Genomic DNA, 24950 nt, shown 5'->3' with positions numbered 1-24950 from the left:
TTTCTTGTAATATAGTTCATAGTCTCAGAAGAGGCCTAGTTAATCAGCGACTACCCAGAGATCACACTAACTTTAAAAAGCCTTTTTGTTCCATCAAGTGCAACAGTAAAAGACCTCGGTGTGATTATAGATTACAGTGTTTCATTTGAAGCACATGTAGATAATATTATCAGGATAGCATTCTTTCACCTTAAAAATATTGCCAAGATAAGGAATATATTGTCGCTTAACAATGCAGAAAAACTAGTTTATGCTTTTATCAACTCTAGGTTGGACTATTGTAACACCTTACTGTCTGCTTGTTAAAGGTTGTTTAGGTGCATAAACAAGCTTCAGTTAGCTCAGAATGCAGCAGTGAGAGTCCTCACTAGAACCAGAAGATACAAACACATCACCCCTATATTATCCACACTGCACTGGATCCCTGTGAAAATTCGCATCAACATTAAAATACTACCTTGATATAGAAAGCATTAAATGGTCTTGCGCCGCAGTATCTGAGTGAACTGCTAGTGTCTCACGATCTGCCATGCCTACTTCGATCAAAGGATGCAAGCTAGTTGTCAGTCCTACGTATTTTGAAATATAATGAAAACTACAGCAAGGGGCAGAGCTTTTTCTTACAAAGCCACAAAGTTATGGAATAGTCTTCCAATTAATGTGTGGGACTCTGACAGTCTCAGTATTTAAGTCTAGACAAAAAAATATTTATTTAGCCAATTATTTTTGTTAATAGATTAGCCTTAGGTAAAAGAGCAGATCTGGGGGACTCATGGATGTAGACTATTAAGGTGAACTGGTATGTTTAGATGCTGTCTTCCCCACTCTCATTGATCACTTAGGTTTGTTGACGGTGAAGTGACTGGTCGCTTTACATCTCAAAAGGCCCTCATGTCTGTTTTCTTCTGGCTCTACCTTTTAGTTATGCTGTCATAGTTAGTCCTGCTTGAACTCTCAACTAAATATGTATTCACCTTATACATTGTGTGACTGTGGTCATACCCAACTATTATCTCTTCTTCTCTTCTGCTTTCACCTCTGCTTTCTCTTCTTCTCCTCCTCTCTCTTTTCATTTACATTTAGGCATTAGGGGTATCCAGGGATATCACAAGGTCTTGACTTTGGTTAAATTACTAGGGATGAACAGCAGTTAAATTTTACTCAGATTGAGCTTCAGCTGATGAGCTGCCATCCAGGATGAGATTTCTGCCAGACATGCTAAGATCTGGGTGGAAACCTGAGTCTGAAGAAGGAAAGGAGAGAATAAGTTGTGTGTCGTCTGCATAACAATGTAATGAAAATCCATGCGATCATATGACCTTACCAAGAGACCGGTTATAGAGGGAGAACAGAAGACGACCAAGTACTGAGCCCTATGGGACACCAGTAGAGTGTCTGCGTGGGGTAAATATGGCTACCCTCCATGTCACTATGTGAACCAGGTTTTGTTCTTGGGGTTATACCATTGGGGTAATAAGCAGATGGGGTGATTCTGGAAAACTGCCCAGATTTTCTTGAACTGAGTAAAGAACATTAAAGATTGCTCTGGTAATAAGGAACCAAATTTCCTATCTACCTAACCATCCTAGGGTATCAACCACAGTTTTTCCTTTGGAACATCAATTTTACAAATCTACCTGCCATTGAAAGCTGGGTTCTAGAGCACAATATGTGCTTTCATACTCATTATCAACCCACAGCCAAGGTAATTCAGCCTTGGTCAAGGATGATATCGGTGGATGCTAGATTTCGGGGGAGACTGATGGCACTGAGGACATCATGTTTACTTATGTGTTCAGAAACAATCATCTTTTATATCTGATTCAATCTGTGCCCGAGTATGGCATACTGTCCGTAAGACCACCCAAGCTGGGAACACTCACTGTGTTCTCACTGATCAAAATGAAACATGGTTTGAGGTCACATGTTCTCAGAAACCATCCCAGAACCCTAATGTGAAAATTCCCCAAGAGTCTCACCCCCTGTATCTAACACTTAGTAATAGTTAACATATGGATAGAGAAATTAAACAATGGGCAACAAGACTTATTACTCTAACTAAGTAAAAATTGTGATAATTTATGTCACAACTACTTAAGGTCAAAAGAAAACATTCTTAACAGCCTTTTAAACATAAATATAAAGTTACATATTTTGCCTTCTACAGAATCTGCATGAAAAATGTAAAATGCATTTTAAGATAAGAGATAATTTTCATTACAAACAGTAACAACAAACATAAAATATGAAAACTTTAAATAATGCATGTTCAAGTCAGCGCACTTGTTTTAACTAAATAAAACAATGTCTTTTCATGCTGCCAGCATGGTTAGGGCATCTCTCCGGTGTGAACACTCTGATGTTGTTGCAAAGTACTCGGTCGATTAAAACTCTTTCCACAATCTAAGCACTGATACGGCCTCTCTCCTGTGTGAAGGCGCTGGTGGTCTTTGAGGTTACTTCTCTGAGTAAAGCTCTTTCCACACTGTGAGCACTGATATGGCTTCTCTCCTGTGTGAAGGTTCTGATGATCTTTGAGGGTACTTCGGTGAGTAAAACTCTTTCCACACTGTGAACAATGATATGGCTTCTCTCCAGTGTGAACGCGCTGGTGTCTGTTAAAAGTACTGTGATGAGCAAACCTCTGTTCACACTGGGAGCACTGATACGGCTTCTCACCAGTGTGAATGCGCTTGTGTTGCTGGAGAAGGCTCTTGCAAGTAAAACATTTCCCACACTGTGAGCACTGATACGGCTTCTCCCCTGTGTGACAGCGCCGGTGTAACTGGAGATGACCCTTGCAACTGAAATCTTTTCCACACTCTGAACAGTGATACGGCTTCTTCCCGGTGTGAAGGCACTGATGTTTTTGAAGTGTACTCTGCTGAATAAAACTTTTTCCACACTGTGGGCATTGATACAGCTTTTCCCTAGCGTGAGTGCGCTGATGTTTTCGAAGAGTACTCTGTAGAGGAAAATTCATTCCACACTGTGAGCACTGATACGGCTTCTCTCCGGTGTGAATGTGCTGGTGTTCTTGGAAAGCACCCTGCTTAGTAAAACTCTTTCCACACTGTAAGCAGTGATAAGGCTTTTCTCCTGTGTGAAGGTGCTGGTGTTGGTAGAGATGATACCGCTGATTAAATCTCTTCCCACACTGTGGACACTGATACGGCTTCTCTCCTGTGTGAAGGCGCTGGTGTCGGTCAAGATTACACTGCTGAGTAAATCTCTTCCCACACTCTAAGCAGTGAAATGGCTTCTCTCCTGTGTGAAGGAGCTGGTGGTTATTGAGATTACGTCTCTGAGTAAAACTCTTTCCACACTGTAAGCAGTGATACGGCTTCTTTACCGTGTTAATGCACTTATGAGCTTTGAGGGCATTCTGATCAGCAAAACTCTTTCCACAGTCTGAGCAATGATGAATTTTCTTCTGTACGTCATTGTGAGAACTGAGAGTATCAGATGATATGGGCTGACTGGAGCCTTTTGAGGAATTAGGAAGCTCATGTTTAATCTCTTCTGATTGCCGCAGTTTCAGATACTCTTCACAGTGACATCTCTGGATATGTTTGTCAAGATAAATTTGGGATGAATAAGAAACAGCACATATAGAGCAGGAAAAGCTTCGCAACAGGGTATTGTTTGATTCTGGAGAAGTAAAAGCATAAAAAAAAATTAGACATTGAACACAAAATGCAATAAAATTAGATTAAAAGATTATTAAATGTAATTTAATGTACAGTAAATGTACAGTGACACCATTACCCTAACACAAAGGAGTGTTTGAGATCAAATAAAACATTTAAGATTCTACATGAAAGAAAACTTACTTTGTGGTCCAGGAAACTAACGGTAGAAAATAATTGGACCTGGGGACAGCTTTGATTGTGTAATCATAAGGCTCAGGGTCACCAATATGAACAGAGTGCTATTGATGTCATTTCACTTGACAATTTATACTGGTCCTAAAACAATTTTTGTAAATCATAATCTGCTCCATCTGCTGTAATATTTTTATATAATGGTATGAAAAGTATGCGAGTTAATCACTCAAGATTTTATGTAATGTAATTTTAATGGAATGCCATTACTATAAATGTCCTCGTTTAATCATAATTTATACACTCACAATGTTCCGACATCCTTATGGTTTTCTCCCATCTTATCCTATAAGCCCTCTTTCGCGCACGCATGCACATACACACACCAGTATAAAGGCCTGCAATAACCAACATTTGTTAGAACTACAGTACACTCAGGCTATCATTGTGTGCACAATAAATAATTTCTCTTAAATTACAAGATGGCTTTTAGTCCACTGAGTCACTTAAATTCTGCCAAAACTGCATTATTTTTATTTACAATGATTAAATAGCACCTAGAATAATGAAGACTATTGTGACAGTGGGCCTATAGCCAACTCCTTTATTTAACCACAACTACACTCACTGTTAAAACAGAAAAAAAAAGTGGGGATTCAGCACCAAGGCCAGCTCCACTGAATGCACTTGAAGAGGCTGTGCATTATAAGTTTACATGTCGGGAAGTGCATATCCCCTCACAATTCTACTGTAATCACCCCTCTATAAAAGGACTGCCAATTGACTGGGGACTTGCACATGACTTTTTGACTCCATCTTTTACATCAGACTTTTTTAGTCAAGATAATGCCCAACACTGAGAGACATTCCGAGTAGGGGCTGCAGTGTACCCTCTACCACCTCCTTGGCATTCCATCTTCAGCCTCGGGCCGACCACAACCTCAACGTTGTCTCACCGTGCTGTCGACCCCTCTAAAGGTCCAAAGATTGCACCGCCTGCCCTTTTCCTCAAGACCTCCACTCTCTCATTGGGGAGCTCCACTCCCAGCCATCCTTTAGTTCAATTCAATTCGATTTTATTTATATATCGCTTTTAACAATGGTAATTGTCTCAAAGTAGCTTTCCAAAATAAAAAAAAGAACATTTATGGAAGTTTGTATGAATGAGAAAAAAAATGTGTTTAGTTAATAATGAGGGCAGTGGTAGCTCAGAGGGCTAAGGCACTGAGTTACTGATCGGAAGATTGGCGGTTCGATTTCCAGCTTCACCAGGTTTCCACTGTTGGGCCCTTGAGGAAGGCCCTTAACCCTAACTGCTCCAGGGGCGCTGTATCATGGCTGACCCTTCGCTTTGACCCCAGTTATGCTGGGATATGCGAAGAAGAAATTTCACTGTGCTGTAATGTATATGTGACAAATAAGGCCTAACTTAACTTTAATGAGATTGTCCCTAATGAACAAGCCGAGGACGACGGTGGCAAGGAAAAACTTCCTGAGGTGGCAATAGAAAGAAACCTTGAGAGGAACCAGACTCAACAGGGAACCCATCCTCATTTGGGTGATGACAGATAACAGGAATTATATAACAACATCATGTGTGTTAGGCTGCTGGAAGTTCAAAGTTTTCACGAAGTCCAGTTCAGCACAATGGTGAGTCAGCAGGTGCAGAGGACAGACAGAGGTTCGGATTACTGGGACCTTTTCCTTTACATAGGAGGTGCCGTCACACTAGATCACCTTTCGGTCATCCAACAAGATGTGCAGCTGCATAATCCTCCCTCAACAATGTACATAAGGAATGCAGGGATGCATTACAGTGGACAATCAGCTGAGCAAACATATGATCACAGATGGAGTCATTCCAAACTTACCTCTGCCTCTCCTCCTAGGTTGTGAGGTTGTTAGGCTGCTAAGACGTGGCGGGAGACGGAGATCTTTGCAACCTCGATGGTCCCATTGACACTGAAGAAGTTCGGCCCAGCCCTCCCCAGCCTGCCTATCTCAGGAGGACAGCACTGATGCAGAGGATGAAAGTGCGCAACAATTTCCTTCTTTTAGCAGGTGATGTGGGAGGGCAGCTTCTCTCAATAACAAAAAGATTCCCACTTAAAACGCTGCTAGACAGGTTTGGGAGATTCAGGAAAAAGCTGAGGATGGTGGTGGGCCCAGTCTGGCGTCCTTCTTCCTCATTTGGGGCGACCTACTGCATTACTACATAACAAGAAGGTGAGCGAAACAGGAACGTTTTATAGTTTCACAGAGCAGAGTGGACACATCTTGGTCATGGTACACTGTGATAGCCACTTCCCAGAAGCTGTCCCACTCCAAAAAGCCACATCCCAGGACATCACCAGAGAAATAGAGCTTTTCTTTAGCCAAGTCGGTCTACCCAAGGAGATTCTCACCGGTCAAGGTACTCCCTTCCTCTCAAAATTAATGGCAGATGTTTGTCAGTTGTGGCAGTTCAAGCAGATGCAGTACCACCTCCAAACAGACCATCTGGTAAAACATTTTAACCAGACGCTTAAGAGGATGCTGCTGTAAGTGTTAGACAAGGGAGAGCACAATTGTTCTGTTTGCAGTCCAGGAAACGCCCCAAACCTCCTTAAAAGGACCTACTTAAAATGGTGAAAAAAGCCTGGAAGAGAAGCACTCGCCTTTCCGCTCTGCAGTGGAATTTGTGCAGGACATGCAAACTAAAATCAACCCCCAATGGTGTGCATGAAACACGCATAAAGTGGAACAGTGCCATGCCTACAATTAACCAGCACAGACACGAGAAATCTAGTCGGGGAATTCTGCTACTTAGCAGATTAGCACCAATATTGCTGCTATTTCCCAGTGCTAATTGTAAGTCCCTGGGTTGATAGCAAGGCCCCCTTACCATCACCAAAGGAGTTGGGCCAGTAAATTATCAACTGTAAGGAGTAAAACAAAAATTCAGCAACCATCATCATATAAATCTATTAAAACGTTAATTGAACCCAAGCCAATTGCTACGTCCTTAAAAAGAATGAATTAGATATCAAAACAGTCAAACTCTGGGGAAATAATTAATAGCAGTTCCGTGAACTCTTCAATAAAGTCTGGCGACTATTTTGGAGGTCTGTAAATAATGATGAACAGAATATATGGAGCACCTTTTAACAAAATCCCTAAATGACACTTGCAAGCATTAATAACCATCTTTAAATAGAGAAACTACACCTTTACCTCTCCTAACAGTTCTGCAGACACTCATGAAAGTAAACACACACATTTCTCCCAATGCTCACTACAAGCTCTGAGCTGTGGGAGGAAAATGGTGCTGTGACGGCCAACACCTTTATTCATACACACGCTCCCTACACAATAGCTTTTTTTCTAGGGTAAAGGTGCAGATCTTGTAGTTTATCACCTCTTAAGAGCTATAGTCAAGCTGTTCGTTACTCCTCCTGCCTAATGGAATGCCGGTGCCTGATTTGGCTGAATCTCACATTCACATTCCTTACCTCTTGGCTTCTCAACATTAAAATATAATTGAATAGAACTGAAGTGATTTACACTAAGTATGAACAGACTTTACCATTTGTGGAGCACTTTTTGTTCCATAGGTAGTCAAAGGCAGGACTGAGTTCTTTGGCGTACTTCTCTTCATACCACACTAAGAGCTCCTGTCCTGGGTTTATGGGTCGACAGCACCGATACATAATTCCACCTTGATACTGAAATGCCACAAGATTCTGTTCTTCATCATGACGAGCGCAATTCACATACCTACAAGAATTTGGCAAAAAGGCAAAAAATATCAAAACTGAAATCATAGTCACAGACCAAGAGAAAGCATGAGGCGGATGGATGGGAGGAAAACAATTTTATATAAAAAAAAAAAAAATTAGAAGCACATTAAAGTCCAAAAAAAAAGACCCAACAACTGGAGCATTTCTCACCTCATCCAATTTGCATGAACTTCTCTTGCACCATCTATGTATTCCTCACACTGCCTGCTTTTGTAGATCTGTAGAAAGAAACACACATTTCCATTTTCTTCTATAAATCAATCAATGCCTTAAAATTAAATAAGGTGTGCAGGCACTGGATGACAGAGAAACTGTTCTATTATTATCACATAAATTAATGTATTGTTATGATTAAACACATTTTAATGTCTTAAATCTCATCTTGTTAAAATTAAACAGGAAGATTGGTAAGTAAACTAATCTACATGTAACGGTTAACCCCTAGAGGACGCCAAAGCGCCTGGGTTTTTGTTATGTTGTAGTTTTGTTTTAGTTGGACTTCATGTCCCAGACTGCACCTCGGTCAGGTGACATAAGGATTCACCTGAACCGAGGTAAGCTAATTAAGTTTACTATAAAGAGCCTGACTGAAGCTCAGTCAGGCGTCTAGCTTTAGTTGTTATATATATGATTTATGTCGGTGTTTATTTATGTGTTTATTTAAAATAAAAGCCATTGTTGAAATGCCAGCTCGCCTCCTGCACTTATGCCACCGAAACACACACGCCGATTTAGGAATCCTAACAGAAAGCTAAAAAGTGGCATAGCGAAGGTCGCTCCCCCAGATGTTTTTTTGGGGGGGGGGCTATTACCATCTCGTCCGAGCTGGCGGAATGGATACAGGACAGCGAGGAGCAAGGAGAGAGGGAGCTGTTGCAGAGCTGGGAGGGCTGCAGGCTCGCCGAACCGGCGGACTGGCTGTAAGACAGCGAGGAACAGCGAGAGACAGAGGCGCGGCAAAGCTGGGAAGGCTGCAGGCTCGCCATACGGCGGACACCATTCAGAGGTGACGCGGCGAGAGGAAACAGGTTCCCATGCTCTGACGGGGAGTTTCAGGCCGAGGCGGTCTGGCAGGACAGTGGCAAAGGAGAAACGGGAGATGTCTACAGGTTTTTGGCGCAGCAAAACAGGGAGCGCATCGGTGACCTGCGGGAGCAGGTGGTGCAGCTCCAAAAGCTGCTCATCCTGGCTCGGGAGAGCCAGGCTGTAGTCCCGGAGGTTCTCCCTCTCACTAGTCTGGTAGACATGCTCCCTCTCCCGCCGCCGCCTGTGGCTGACGTGGAGGACTACGCGCCGTCGCTGCACGGCAACATGGAGGCGTTTCCTCCACCTCCGCCGCCTCTGCTCGACGTGGAGGACAACGCGCCGCAGCTGCACAGCAACGAGGACGCGTTTCCCCCACCTCCGCCGCCTCTGCCCGACATGGGGGACGTCGCTCCCGCTCCACAGCCGCCCTGTGTAGCGCACGTCGCTCCAGCTCCTCAGCCTGGCTGCGAGGACGGCACGCTTCTTCCTCCGCCTCCCGGCTTTGAGGACGTCGCTCCAGCTCCTCAGCCGCCGACGGACGCAGCGAACGACGCTCCGGCTCCTCAGCTGGGCTTCGAGGAGGGCCCGCTGCTTCCTCCGCCTCCCGGCTTTGAGGACGTCGCTCCAGCTCCAGCTCCGCCGTCTAGCTCATCGCACGTCGCTCCAGCTCCGCCGCCGCCGCCCAGCTCAGCGTACGTCGCTCCGCCGCCGCCGCCCAGCTCAGCGTACGTCGCTCCAGCTCCACCGCCCAGCTCAGCGAGCGTCGCTCCAGCTCCTCAGCCACCGCCGAGCGTCGCTCCAGCTCCTCAGCCGCCGCCAATCGTCGCTCCAGCTCCTCAGCCGCCGCCGAGCGTCGCTCCAGCTCCTCAGCCGCCGCCGAGCGTCGCTCCAGCTCCTCAGCCGCCGCCGAGCGTCGCTCCAGCTCCTCAGCCGCCGCCGAGCGTCGCTCCAGCTCCTCAGCCGCCGCAGAGCGTCGCTCCAGCTCCTCAGCCGCCGCAGAGCGTCGCTCCAGCTCCTCAGCCTCGAATGGGGGCTTGGACTACGCAGCCTTTCCGGCCCTGCTCGGATCGACCGCCTCAATGTTGGGGGTCCAGACTGGGACCGCTGGGGAGGGTGTCCCGGTCCTCCGGTTTTTAGGGGGGGGTACTGTAACGGTTAACCCCTAGAGGGCGCCAAAGCGCCTGGGTTTTTGTTATGTTGTAGTTTTGTTTTAGTTGGACTTCATGTCCCAGACTGCACCTCGGTCAGGTGACATAAGGATTCACCTGAACCGAGGTAAGCTAATTAAGTTTACTATACAGAGCCTGACTGAAGCTCAGTCAGGCGTCTAGCTTTAGTTGTTATATATATGATTTAGGTCGGTGTTTATTTATGTGTTTATTTAAAATAAAAGCCATTGTTGAAATGCCAGCTCGCCTCCTGCACTTATGCCACCGAAACACACACACCGATTTAGGAATCCTAACACTACACAAGACTTTATATCGCTAAATACCGATGATGCCATGGTGAATCAAAACTCATAAATATACACAATCAATTGGTCGCTACTGAAAAATATGGGTTAGGGTAAATTCGGTTAGGTTACTGTGTATAATTACGGGGACCTCTAAGACTTATATTAAATTGTTGAAAAAAGAATATAATTGGGGTGTAGGTTTTCTTTCTTCTTTCATTGACTAGCAAAGAAATAGCTATTTTAAAAAAATTAAATACACATTAACAGTACCTAAAAATTAATACAAAGAAAAGTTCTACTTCAAGGTTTTATGTCCCTGACAAGGACCAATCAGACCTGACCTTAGTGTACACACTAAAAAATTCTGGGTTGTTTTTTCTACCCAAACGCTGGGTTGCCTCTGTTGGGTCATTTTTCTGGGTTATTTACAGAGTTGGGTAGTTTTTGTGTAACCCAACTGCTGGGTTGAATTTTGCTTGGCTCCTCCCCCAAAGTTCAACGGTGTATTCAGCGACTGTCAGTCAGAGCTTCGTGTCTCTTTTGAGCTCCCACGCCGCTGATGATGGTTTATCCTCCTCGTGCATTTAAGGGAAAATGACGTTAAATACAAGGTCTTTACTTGTCAAGTACTTGTCTTTACTTTACTTAGACAAGTCACATATGACTGAAAAATTATTACTATATGTAACATTTATTACTGTTACCGTGTTACGGTTACACTCAGACTTATAGGCTGGTCCGAGGCAAGATAATTTAGCTGAGAGTTGCTGCTAGTTAGCCAAAGAACCCCACCAGTGTATGAAAGAAACGAATAAGATGGCTGAGATTTTTATCTTTCTATCTTTAACTGTAGTGTTTTTATGACGCTAGCATTTAGTTAGGTTGCTAGCGTTAGCAACCACATTAACATTAGAACTTTATCTCACTGCTTGAGACAATACAATGCTGGGCTGATCTTCTCACAAATATGCATACCTGCTAACCCTCCCGATTTTCCCTGGAGACTCACCAGCTAGTTTTTCACCAGCTAGTAATTTAGAAAAAGTACCACAGCTGAACAGGTAACTACTAAATGAAAGTATTCATATTTGGGTAATTGTAATGTGCCAGAATGACACCAGCTATGACAATGCATTTTCACGGTAATTAGCTTGAAATAAACGCAGACCACAGGATCAACTAGTCTTAAAAAATAATAATAATATTTAAAAGCCATGCTTATTTTTCTGTTTTATTTTTGGTAGTAGCTGTCTCCATGTTTTTGTTTCAGGTTACCTATACCCTATGTTTGTAATTTTTTTATTTAGTATTAATCCTATTACACACTAAATTAATAGTCTTATTCAGTTTAATCTCATCAAATCAAAATAAAAACAACCCAAACTGATTAAAAATTAATTAATTAATTAAAAAATCGCATGCATTAAAAATCTAATCTGTCTAATCTAAAAATCAAATTCGTAAACTCACCACCCAGGAGTATCCGCTGTTTTTGGCTTCCTCTCGGTCTACTAGCTCTCCCTGGTAGGGTCCAAAATGTGCACCTACTGGAACAGTCTCCTCCTTATTAAACACCCCCAGACCTGCAGCAGGAATACTGGACTTCTGAATCTCTAGTCCAGGAGGAAGAGTTAGTCTGGCTCGGTCAGAGACGCCCATGGGAACAGGAGTATCAGGGATGAAGAGAGGCGGGCCATGAACCTCACACTTGTTGAAGAAGACGGATTTGCAAACCTCACAGTCTGGGAGTAGAGAAAACACAATGCGAAACAATGATGTCATATGTTTCTTTTCTTTCTTTTATATTTATTATACATTAGAACTATAAAATGATTGGCCTAAAAATCTTTCCTGAAATGAATATGAAAAAGATTGGCTACGGAACAACACTGTTTTCAAAAGTGAAACTCATATGAAACAGAGAAAATTATCTTTTTCGAACTTTTTTGTGATTATTATTTTAACGATGACAGCTTACAGCTCATAAAACAAAATGTCAGTATCTAAAAATATTATGAATTTTCCCCCAAGATCATTGAAAATTGATTTACCATGCAGAAATGTCCAAATTCTGTATTTATTTCTAATTCTTGTACTTAATACTTGATCGAGACTTCTTCAGTATGAATTACTCCATCAGTGCAGCACGGCATGGAGGCGATCAGTCTGTGTAAAACTAGTGAGGTTTTATTGATGACCAGGTTGCTTTGATAGCAGGCTTCAGCTCATCTGTATTGTTAGAAATGGGTGTTTCTCATCTTCCCCTTGACAATAAACCACAGATATTTCTATATGGTTCAGGTCAGGTGAGTTGGCTGGTAAGATCATCAGTAAACCTGTTAGTGAGACCTGAGACCTTGATTTCTATGTTAAATGGAAATATGCTTTTATCTAAAACAAGGAATTTCAGAGGAGCAGCGGTCCAGTTCTTTTCCTTCTGAGCTCAGACGAGATGGTCCTCACACTGTCTCTGGTTCAGAGGTGGCCTGATACATTTACATTTAGGCATTTGGCAGACGCTCTTATCCAGTGGCAACTTGGTGGTTGTGGGGTTTGAAACTGGGATCTTCCGAACCGTAGTCCAATGCCTTAACCACTGTCCCCGATACAAGGAAAGCAACAACACGATGGCATGACCTCTTCTAGTAATTTCTTAGTTTTGCATTTGGAAGAATTTCTTAACATCAGGTAGTTTACTCAAGACACTTTCTCACCAGTTATTACAAACCCGTAAAGTTTTATGCTTTTTTTTTTTAGTTGTGGGAACAGCGGTTTTCTGTGGGACATGGAGGACTTGTGGATAAGACAAGGTACAGAATCTCTGCTCGTTTCCAAAATGGACAAGCTGCTTCGCCTCAATGGGACAAACAAAGACTTTGAACGTTCCGGTGCCTTCTGTTTCACTAAAACCTGCCTCACTGCGTTCGTGTTCTGGACAAATATCAACAAATCGGCAGTCTTCCCCATGATTGTGGGGACAAAAGATCCACAGTATTTATACTGCATGAACGGTAATTTAATTAAACTCGAAATAAAACAATTGTAAGATTTTGTAAGAAGAAAGAAAGAAAGGTTTTACTTTTTGAATTGAATTACAGAAAAATTATGTTTTACAGAGGTAGTCTTTATGGTCAGGATCTTCCTCTTTAATGCAGATATCTTCAGGTGTGTTGTCGAGGTTGTCCCCGTAGTCATAGATGTCCTCTTCTTTCTTTACACAGACTTCTGTCACTTCAGGCGTCCCTCCATCTGACGTCTCCATTTTCACGTCCTCACACAGCTAAAAACCAAACAACAAGGACATTGATTCAGAAATATAATTACAATTTCATTTTTAGGTTTCATTTTTCACCCCTCATTATGAATCATGAGGTTTAGTGTGATTAACAGAACAGCTTGTAAAATACAAACAGTAAGCAAACGTTAACATATTACCGCTGCGCTGTTCAAATCCAGTCGTGGGGGCCAATGTCCGGCGTCACTCACTGAACTGTTTAACAACAATTAAAGGGGAGGGACTTATGATGGAACGTTCAGCTTTTATTCGTTTTAAACACAAAGATTGGTTTCCAGTGTGTGTTTACAAACACAGCCACCATCAGGCAAAGATAAAATGTCTTACTGCACAAAATGCAGCCCCTCCCCTGAACTGTTGCTCAGCTCTGCTGTTCTCTGGAGGGGGCGTGGCTCAGTAGGCACTTAGTTGCATAAACACTGAAAACCTACAGGTGGCGCTCTAAACTATTCACACATTTTCATCCCATGTGGCAGGAGTGAGTTATTTGGCAAGTTTGATTAAAAATAATAATTGCGGCGGATGACGTAACAGAGATAAGCGCTGCTCAGTAATGATGTAGCTTTTTGTTTAATTTAACTTGAAGTTAAATGTTAAACTCTTGTATTTGAAGTTAGTTCGAAGTGTTTAAATGCTGCACTGTTTTTAAGTGAGAAAACTCAGACTGAGAAAATTAGAGCAAAATATAATATCGAATCAGGATATTTATAGAATCGCAATATTAATGGAATCAGCACCGAGATATCGTGATAATATCGTATCGGGAGGTGACCGCTGATTCTCATCACTAATTATTATGACTATTTTATTATATTGTAGTAACATAACTCATCATTAAGCGTTACCTGTGAGAGAGGAGGATCGGGAACCTGAGACGTCCTGAAGAAGCGCTGTGTGTCTCCCTCTGTACTCATTATAACAGATCTACACAAATATTATTATTATTATTATTATTATTATTATAAATAATAATCAGGTCTAACATTTTTATAAAAAATAAATAAGATAAAATATTTAAAAGAAAACTGCAAATAAATAAATCTAATTTAATTATCTAATTTTATACACATTGTTTCTCTCGTGTTTAGTGTAAACTGGCTGTAAAGAGTGAAAATTACTGAAACACAAACAGAAACACAGCGATAGGGCCGAATTCCAAACGCCCATTACCGGGATAAATAGTGCACTACATAGAGCGCATATAGCATTACGTCGTATTAACTGTAGTGTACTTTCCCAGGAAAGTGGAGCTCCATTTGGGGTTCGGCCTCACCGCTTTGGATCAACTTACCTCTGTGTTCAAAGCACAGCGAGCTTTTAAATTCTTACAATCACAAACAATAGGGTTTTTATTTTTAATAAACTCATCACATCCAGCGGTAACTGCAAACTGTCAGGAATTTGTTCACGTGATAAAGAGGATCAAGCGAGTAGCGGCTTTTTCCGGGAATTTGGAGACCGAGCGACCTGGAGCGAGTCTTTTTCGTGGGAGTTTATTAGCGGTTGGGATCCCTGTTTAAATGTGGCATTACCGCCACCTACTGGACTGGATGGTGTGGCAGGAGTGAGGAGTAGCAGAAAAGAAATGTCAGGATTAAATCCGTTTCTTAATACTGAAAATGTTATTAGACAGTGGCGGACTGGGACAATAATTCAGGCCGGGAATTTGACTCCACTCCCAGGCCACCTCTGCTGCTGCAGTCACCACCACCCTATTCATGTAATCTACTGGACTGATAAACTTGTAGGCTAACCCTATTATTGTAACAGGTAGACTACCAGATGCAATATAAATGAATAAAAAAATAGCCCTTAACAACTCACTAGGAATACACCATTTATACTACCAAACCAATGACAAAAAGAAAATTGGCTTTTTAAAAGAGATAATAGGAGACACATTCACATGTTGAAATATTTACATTTTATGTATTTTCAGTGCTCAACTCTAGTATATCAAATGCATCAGAAACACAAACACAAATAAACTTAACAAAACCTATGACAGCGTAAGTATCAGATACCAATGTTTACTCAATTATGGCATTATGTGGAACAGACCAGTAAGAGTAAACAGTAAGTAATTAGCACTACTAGTACACCAGTAGGCGTTTGAATTGGGTGATACTTTAAAAAAAAAATCTTAATCCTTAGACTGTGGACAGGCAAAATAATCAAAAGAGATATAAAGCCTTTCACTGTCTCCTTAATCTTTCCCTGAATCCTTCTCTCTCTCACTCTGCACATGTAGTTGCTCTGCAATATGAAATAAGCGTGTTCAATAATCTGTACTTATAATTGTGCAGCCATCAGTTGTATGTCCCCAAAATCACAGTCCTACTACTGATCTTATAAATCATAAAAAAGCACATGTTCTTTAAAAAGTATAGCCTGGTGCCTGCATGTTTAGTTTTGCTTATCTTTAACTTTACCTGAAGGTCCCTGCTCTGACTCAAACGCTGAACTGTCCACCACCTCTAGCTCAACAGCAGGAGCATTTACAGCACTAGTGCTACTGCTGCTGCTTCCTTCGTCACCTTTTCAGACGAAACGAGACTTGACACAGCACAGCAGCACTTACATATTGTTGCTCGTTTGTTGGTTTAGTTTTATCGATTGTGATGATCTACGTAAGTGATTTGGATGAAAGTGTTCGTCTGCCAAATTATTATAAATATAATGTAGATGTAATCTTGACCGACCTGTTCCCTTACTGGCGAACATGGCTGGGATTTTGCAGCAGCTTGCTGCGTCTGCGGCCAGGGCTTTTTTCCTTTTTTTTACGCTGACTCTCTGCTCCTCCTTTGCGTTTACGCTCCATTTTTTGAACGATTTAGTCAGATATACCCTGTCTCTGGATATGGCCAGATATTAGGCAGTGCGTCGCTGACGTTGGGTCATGTGATGTGGGAGTGTAATTTTCCCTCCTAATCTTCCCCTCCCTTTCCATTGCCTGATTCGTAGATTGAGAGATCCGTCAATTAATTCGTAGTTATACACCAGCCTATCAAATGCCAGGCTGATCATCTGCACAGCGGCAGCCGGCAGGCCAGAACGACCGTCAGGCCACCGGGAAATGTCCCGGTGCTCCCGATGGCCAGTCCGCCCCTGTTATTAGATGCCCATATACTCATATGATTATGAATTATGCATATTTCTTTACACCTTATACACTCATCTCCATAATTTCCATAAAACTGAACGCAATTGAATAAGGGTGACCATTTCTATTTTTAGTTCTATTTTTCTAGTTAAATTTAATTATTCGATTTAATTTTTCTATCGTATTTCTTTTATTTATATTTATTTCTTATTATACGCTTTAATTCTCTTTTTAAGGTCACTGGTAGTCATACAAGCATTTCACTACATTTCGTACTGTGTATAACTGTTAATGTTATGTGACAAATAAAATTTGAATTTGAATTTGTCCTTTTTTTTCTGGATCTGTCCTCTTTTTGGGACTGAAAAAAAGCGTCCTGCTGGGATTTCTCCATTTAATTTAACCCAATCCTGATCCACAGTTGGTGACCGTCTGCCTCCTGCTTCCATTGAAATATGAATAACTGAAAACTGAAATATGGTCACCATGTTTAGCAGAGAGACCTGCAAATTGGGTTCATTGGCGTTTAAAAATTGCCCATAGTGTGTGAATGAGTGTGTGTGTGCATGTACCCCTCCTTGTACCCTAAAGTCTCCTAATATAGGCTCCAGGCTCCCCATGACCGTGTATAAAGGATAAAGGGGAAAAGATAATAAGTAAGTAGACAATAAGTGATTTAAACCATGATCTATGACTAATAAAATTCCCTAATGCGTTGCTATCCCTTGCTTCTTTAAATACTAATATTAATTCACTTCTTTTGACCTCATTATCACAGCTCCAATACATGTTGAACTTGTGATGTAAAGCAAGACAACCCCATGTTTTTCAAATGCTGCTCATGTTATATCAAAATGGCAGTTTAATAATAAGAAGAGGAAGAAAAAGACCATTAATATTTAGTGCTATCACTGCTATCTTCTGTCTTCCCTACTTGTCTAAGCCTTTAAGAATACAGGACAGAAATTATGCTGCTTTATACTGTTTGTCCCTATAGAATAGACAATAGAAATTGTCTGAGTGGTTCTTAAGTACAAACCTAACACTAAATCTCACAAAAACTAATTAGCTAACACTGGACTTAAGAAGGAAACGTGACTTAAATGTGGCTTTACTCTGCATTGAAGAAAATTGTGTGAAAATGGTACAAACTTCTGAAGATTATAATATCTAAAAATCTTATTTGGTCAGCCATCGTAGCAATCATTAAGATAGCAAAACAAATATTGCACTTTCTAATGCTGCTAGATAAAAAAAAAACATACTGGTCATCTTTTATTGGGCGACCATAGTAAACCTGTTAACCTGCTGCATGATAGTATGGTATGCAAGCTGCTTTACTGCAGTTAAAAAGATGTTATAGAAAGTGGTAAAGACATCAGAGAAAAACTATAGGCTGTTCACTGCCGTTTCTGGAGGATATCAATGCATCATGCAACCTGAGCAGAGTCACCATCATCAAAGAATTACCGCACCCAGGTTACCATCGCTTTAAGCCTCTGGCAGGTGCTAAAGGTCGGTCAAGACACGTACACTTACGTACAATGTCAGATGTGTACCCCCTTGTGTACTCTGTCTCATACTTGTTGTGCATCAAGAATCTACATCAAAGTATGGAAATCCATATTTTTCCTGCTCAGGTAGTAATCCTGTCTGGGCCTTGCCTCAGTTCCATGTGGCACAGAACTTTTTTCCATTTAATTATAAAAAAATGCCTTTTTCAGGTTGGAGTACTCCAGCATGATTTCTTTTGGTGGCCAGCTGGGCCTTCTATGGTAACGAGCAGCTGGGTTTCCTATTGGGACTCAAAGCAGCCCCACATTTTTTGCTGCATGCTCAGAAGGGTGCAGGAAGACTTTAAGGTTAGCTTGCTTGTCTGTCTTTAAGTGTAAGTGCTTCCTCAACTGGAGTATACAAAGAGGTTTTTCAAAAGTCTAGATGCTAGAACAGGCGTATGTGCTTCATCTATCCCAAGTTTCAGCAGTTACACTACAGGGGAACACATACATGTTCTGAATAATTTATCGTAGGTCAGTGGTTCTCAGTCATATTCTTGGAGGTTCACTATCCTGCAAATTTAATTTTTTTCCCTCCTCTACTATACTGACCTCAATCAGAAAAAGTCTGAGAGACATTCGGGACTGCAACATCCTCTGCTTCACTGAGACATGGCTGAACCCAGCGGTGCCGGACAATGCCATCCAGCCGGTCAAGTCTTTCTCGCGCTGAATGGACCAATCGGTGGCCGTGCTCCAGGACGTACTCGATGACGCACACTGGGACATGTTCCAAAACAGCTCCAATGACATCAACATGTTTATAGAAGCGGTTGTGGGATTCGTCGGGAAACTAGCAAATGATACCATTGAAAAAACTAACATCAGAACGTTTCCCAATCATAAGCCGTGGGTGGATAAAACCATCTGCGACGCTCTGAGATCTCGCACCGCTGCTTATAACGCGTGATTTGCATCGGGGGACATGAACTCGTACAAGGCTGCGTCATGCAATGTCTGAAAGGTGGTGAAAGAGACGAAGCAGCGCTACGGAAGGAAACTAGAGGCACAAGTTCAACAGAGTCCCTCTAGGAGTCTGTGGCAGGGACTAAAGACAATAACAGACTACAAAGCACCAATATCTGCTATGACAAACGAGGACATGACACTGGCAGACAAGCTGAACACCTTTATACTCCCTTTGAGGCTGCAGCTAAAGATGCTAGCAATGCTAATGCTAGCGGCACTAAAGGCTGCAGACAGGAAGACAGTGCCAACACTGGAAACGCGTTCATCATCTCTGAGCATGACGTGAGGAAAGCCTTTAGGAGAGTTAACACCAGGAAAGCAGCAGGACCAGACAGCATCTCGGGTTGAGTCCTCAGAGCCTGCGCAGACCAGCTAGCACCTGTGTTCACAGAGATATTCAACCTCTCCATATCCAAGTCGGTAATCCCCACATGCTTCAAAGAGTCCATCATTGTTTCTGTCCCGAAGAAACCTCATCCTGCTTCCCTCAATGACTGGATCACCATCTGACACCACAGAACTCGATTAGGCGACTGAATATTTAGAGTCGACATTCCATTATATCTTAGATAATGTAGCCAGTTAAAAAAAAAATATTAGAGATAAGAAACTCACTCCCTGGTATATTAATCACATGCGCACTTTAAAACAGACCGCTGGGAAATTAGAACGCAAATGGTGTCAAACTAAATTGTTAGTATTTCAAATAGCATGGAAAGAGCATCCTGAACTATATGTGGTGAGAAGGAGTTTCGTACCCCCTTCCAGGTTTCCAGCTATGCACCTGAGATTGATTATTGGGTGTAGTTCAGGAGAGTATAAAAGGTGTGGCGCTAATTCACCCCCAGGTGGCGCTTCCGGAAGTGTGTCGTCCAGTTCTGGTGTACGGGAGGTATGTTTGGCATGCTGGATTTTTGGCTGCTTGTCAATGTTATCATCTAGCTAATAGTGATTTCCTTTGGAAAGCCAGCGATTTTTCGGATCTTTATTGTGTCCGAGGCAGCGGAGAAGCAGCGTATTGCCGTCTATGTATATCTACCCTTTCTAAAAGAGTGGCGCAATTTGTGCGCGTGTACTGCAGGAGACAAATGCTACCGTATCATTGGTATGCTGATTAATTTTCTCTTTATATAGCAGGCTTAAGATCCTTAGGCATATGATGTGACCTGTATATCTGTCCTATGTTTTCGATCTGTTGAAGGATTGGCCGCCAGATGGATGTGGTCTGCGTCGCGTGGTAGGTAGGATTTATTTTTTTCGTTGGCGCCCGCCACACAGGTATGTGCTGTATCTTTACTTCAATGTTCTTTCACATTTTAGGTAAATTAATCGGCTGGCGAGCGTGCTTTTCTCACCTGTCTTTGGCTTTGTGTCGCTTAGAACTTGGCTTGCAGCTTCAGCACTGCTGTTTTGCTTCAGTGGATTGTTTTGGTTTTTTTTTTGTTTTTGTCCTTGTGACAGTTATTTTTGTTTTTTTCCTTTTTGTTTCTTTTTCCGCTTTGCTTTTTCAACAGCTCTTTGCTTTGCTTGTGCTGCTGCCTTGGGCTGGCTTATTTCTATATTTTGTTTTGTGCTGCTCTGCTTGGTGTTGTCAGCCATTGCTTTAATGTAACATTTCACTGACTAACGCTTCAGTTTTATTTGTCCTCCAAGTTGGGAGGTTGCTTTGCAGCTGTTTGTTTTTTTTGTTTTTGTTTTATTTATTAAATTATTAAATTTATTTGTCCTTTTTTTTAGGAGCTGGGAATGGAGAGAAGGCAGGATAGCTGCTTATAAAGTGGCGTGCTTATGTTTACAAAGTGTGGAGTGGTACTACATTTTCACTAGTGTGAGGGTTTGGTGCACGTGTGGTTATTTATTGCCGGGAAGGAGTGTAGTCCTGTACCTAGCCTGCCTCTCTATGGTTAAGCTCCCAGCTCCGATTTCTTTTCTTTGTCTTTTTGCTGGGAATGTTTTAATCTGTTTCAACGGTCGTTTTGATATTGCTTGATCTGGAAATTTCCTGAATGAATAAAGAATTGTATTTTTGTATCCATGTCCCTGTGTTCTTACTGAGAGATTCAAACCTGCGTGTCTTAAACGTTTTCCCGGGTAACCAATCCTGGGTGGCGTATCCTGTAACTCAGTCTTTTAAGGTTGGTCAAAGGGAATTTTTTTAATTTCCCGACATAGAAAAAAAAAAGACACCCACCACACCGCCACATTCTGGCGTAATTGGCAGGGTCCTCTCAACTTGTAACTAGGGATGTGAATGTTTTTTTTTTTTAAATCTATACATTTTTTTTTTTTTTTTTTTCTTGGTTGACTGGAGCAAAACAGTAGTGCTGGTAAGTGGGTGGAGAATTCTTTTTCTCTTTCTCTCTTAGGCTCTCAGGAGTTTCCTGAAGGGTGGTAAGATCTTTCGGGGGCTCTCCTGTTATATATATATTATTTATTATCATGGAGGAGGAGCTGCAGGAATTGAGGGAGTTAGTAGCTCAGTTAAGGGCTGATAATCTAAAACTGAGACAGGAGAGAGAAGGGGTTGGTTCGCCCAGTCGCATTAATGAGTCTGATTTATCTGGTCCATCGGTGACTCCATCCGTAGCTCCACCTGTTGGTGCTGGTTCTGTTTTAACCGAGCGTTTGGTTTTTATACAGAGGGATAGGCAGTGCCCAAAATTTAATGGTCGATCCGGGATAGGGATTAATGAGTGGGTTAAAGAAGTACAGGCGTGTATGCAGGCCCGTCATCTGTTGGTAGTAGACCAATCCCTCTTTTTCTTTAATCATTTAGAGGGAGAAGCACGAGAAGAGATTAAATATCGGTCGAGAGAAGAACGTGAGGATCTGGTTAAAGTTATTGCGGCTTTACAGGATGTTTACGGGTGTTCGCAGTCATATATCACGTTGCAAAAAGCCTTCTTTTCTCGAAAGCAGCAGGATGGCGAGACGTTGTTGGAGTTCTCTCTTGCTTTAAGCGCTCTTTTAGAAAGCGTTAGACGACAGTCGCCTGGTGCGATGTTAAATTCCGAAGTGGTGTTGCGTGATCAATTTGTTGAGCATGTCTTGGATTGCACCCTCCGCCGTGAGTTAAAGCAATTTGTTCGCCGCCAACCTTCTGCTACATTACTAGATGTTCGTGGCGTAGCTATTAGGTGGGAGCGTGAGGGCACACCAGGAGGGGCAAGAGGTCTTAGCCATTTGGTTCCCGTAGCACATGGGTTCCAATATGGGGTCCAAAGTGGTGCGTGTTCGGGAGAGGATCATCCGTCTTAGCAGTCTGAAATGTGTGAGCTCAGAGAGATGTTCAAACTACAGCAGCAACAGTTAGCTTAGCTTACCCAAAGTATAACCAGATTACAGGATCAGTCTCTGTGGGCCCGGCCCTTTCGTAGCACCTCAGTGATATGTAGGAAGTGTCAAAAACCTGGCCATTTTGCTAGAGAGTGCAATTATGAGCGCGGTTCTCCCTCTTCTCTGCGACCCTCAATTACTACATGTGAGGTGGGGAATAGTAGACAGTCTCGTTCCGGTCATCGTCAAAAAACTAATTCCCGCCGAATTGCTGAGTCACAATTCGGTTGGGGAAAATGGCGGCTCAGACCTGTTGGGCAGTGTTGGCCCTGTGTCGACTTTAATGTCATCATGCCCACATTTGGTTGTGTCCATAAGTGGTGTGTCTGTCTTATGTTTAGTGAATACCAGGTCTATGGTGTCCACCATTACTGAAAATTGTTTCTGGGAATACTTTGAGCCATGGGGCCAGGAGCATCTTCGGTCTTGTCATTGGGTACAGCTTAAGGCAGCCAATGGATTGTCTATTCCATATTTGGGTTATACTGAATTGGATGTTGAACTGTGTGGTAGAATGGTTCCGTAATGTGGCATATTGGTGGTTCGGGATCCTCCTGGTGGTGTGTGTGCTCAGGCCCCTGGTGTTTTGGGCATGAATGTGTTGAGCCGATGCTACCAGGAGCTTTTTGGACAGTATGGACTTTCCTTATTTCATTCTTCACCTGTGTCCAGTGCTCCTAAAGCTGTGTTCCAAGCATTGCAGTATTGTCATCAGGTAAGTGTTCAGCCTCCTGGTGAGGGTGTAGGCAAGGTGAAGGTGCATGGCCCTCGAGCCACTCGCATTCCAGGGGGTGTAATGAAGTTGGTGGCGGCCACTTGTTCTGACTCCTTCTCCAGGGAGGTTAGGTGAGTAGGGGAACTGTGTACATACCAGTCATCAATGTAGGTACTACTGAGGCTCTCTTATTTCCTCGGCGAGTGTTTGGCACATTAGCTTGCCTCCAGGCGTTTCTGAGGTCAGGCCATGCCCCGGGACTGTTTGTTACATTACGTCTCAAGTGAAGATCTCACCTGTGCAGGAGCAGATTGAGGCTTTAGATTTGGCAGGTCTGTCAAGTGATGAGCAGAGTAAGCTTAGGATGCTGCTACTAAACTACCAATCGGTATTTTCTGCATTTGAGGGTGATGTTGGGTGTACCGATCTGCTCTCTCATAATATTCCTCTTCTCGATGACACCCCCATTCGACAACGGTATCGGCGTATTCCTCCCTCTGAGTATGAGGTGGTGAGGGCACACATTAATCAGTTACTCGAGACCCAGGTCATTAGGGATAGTTGTAGCCCATATGCTTCCCAAATAGTGCTTGTCAAAAAGAAGGATGGTAGTCTGCGCATGTGTGTGGACTATCGTCAGTTAAACTCCAAAACTAGGAAGGATGCGTTTCCATTGCCGCGCATTGAGGAGTCGTTGGATATGTTGACTGGTGCTCGTTGGTTTTCTACACTGGATTTGACTAATTGCTACAATCAAGTTCCTGTTGCTGAGGAGGATCGACATAAGACTGCTTTTTGCACCCCATTTGGGCTGGTAGAGTGGAAGCGGATGCCATTTGGGCTTTGCAATGCTCCTAGTACGTTTCAGAGGTTAATGGAACGTCTGTTTGGAGACCAGGAGTGTCAATCACTCCTGTTGTACTTGGATAATATAATTGTGTTCTCTTCTTCTGTTGAACAGCACCTAGAGCGTCTGGAGGTAGTGTTGCGCCGATTGGAGAGGGAGGGTCTTAAAGCTAAGCTGAAGAAGTGTGTTTTCTTGCAGTCGCAGGTGAAGTATTTGGGCCATGAGGGGGTGGCAACTGACCCGGGTAAGGTCCAGGTGGTATCACAATGGCGTCGTCCATCTAACGCTACGAAGTTGCGTTCCTTTTTGGGGTTTGCCAGTTACTATCGGCGGTTTGTAAAGGGATAAGCTAAAATTGCGGCCCCTCTGCATAGGATGGTAGCCGAGTTCTCTGGAACAAAGGTCCTGCCAAAGAAACGTGCAGGGTTGAAATTTGGGGAGGCCTCAGGTGACCTGTTGCGTATGCCAGCCGTGGTTTGAGACCTACCGAGCGTAATTTGTCAAATTACAGCTCTATGAAATTGAAGTTTTTGTCGCTAAAGTGGGCGATGACTGAAAAGTTTAGGAAGTACCTTTTGGGAAGTCGATGTGTGGTGTTTACCGATAATAATCCTCTTAGTCATCTGTTTACAGCGAAGCTTGGGGCTACAGAACAGCGGTGGGCTGCCCAGCTTGCTGTGTTTGATTTTGACATTCGTTATCGGTCTGGGAAAAGTAATAAAAATGCTGATGCTCTTTCTCGACAGAACACTCCGGAGAGCGGGGTGCTGGGTGGATTACTTCCAGGGAGCGTGGTGCCTAAGCCATTGCAGCAGGTTTTGGAAGCAGCATCGGTGGAGGCAAAGCAGGCAATGATTACCACTTTCCCTGGTTACTCATTAGGTGATGTGGGGTTTTTGCAGTAGGCAGATCCCATTATATCTGAGGTTTTGCCCTTTTGAAGGCGTAAGGCTCGTCCTAGGCCAGAGGAACGGCAGCAGATGTCCACTAGGGCCCTGACGTTGTTGCCTCAATGGGAACGGTTGGTAGAGCAAGATGGTG

At 42.8% G+C, this 24950-nt stretch overlaps 1 protein-coding gene across 1 annotated transcript in view; it reads right to left on the bottom strand.

The window, feature by feature from the left end:
- Positions 1 to 14856, bottom strand: part of LOC128523658 (zinc finger protein 271-like) — a 29068-nt gene extending 14212 nt beyond the window's left edge. The window contains exons 1-7 of the mRNA XM_053495711.1: positions 14675 to 14856; positions 14229 to 14307; positions 13203 to 13368; positions 11559 to 11830; positions 7754 to 7821; positions 7390 to 7580; positions 2332 to 3651 (exon numbers count right to left, since the gene is read on the bottom strand). Of these exons, the coding sequence (XP_053351686.1) occupies positions 2332 to 3651; positions 7390 to 7580; positions 7754 to 7821; positions 11559 to 11830; positions 13203 to 13368; positions 14229 to 14297 (2086 nt within the window). The 5' untranslated portion in view covers positions 14298 to 14307; positions 14675 to 14856. The remainder of the gene's footprint in view (positions 1 to 2331; positions 3652 to 7389; positions 7581 to 7753; positions 7822 to 11558; positions 11831 to 13202; positions 13369 to 14228; positions 14308 to 14674) is intronic.
- Between the last annotated feature and the right edge of the window lie 10094 nt (positions 14857 to 24950).

This window comes from Clarias gariepinus, chromosome 5, assembly GCF_024256425.1.
Source record: "Clarias gariepinus isolate MV-2021 ecotype Netherlands chromosome 5, CGAR_prim_01v2, whole genome shotgun sequence".
In the NCBI taxonomy this organism is placed as follows: Eukaryota; Metazoa; Chordata; class Actinopteri; order Siluriformes; family Clariidae; genus Clarias; species Clarias gariepinus.
Note: the sequence above shows the minus strand (reverse complement) of the source record. Positions and strands in the feature narration are given on the sequence as shown.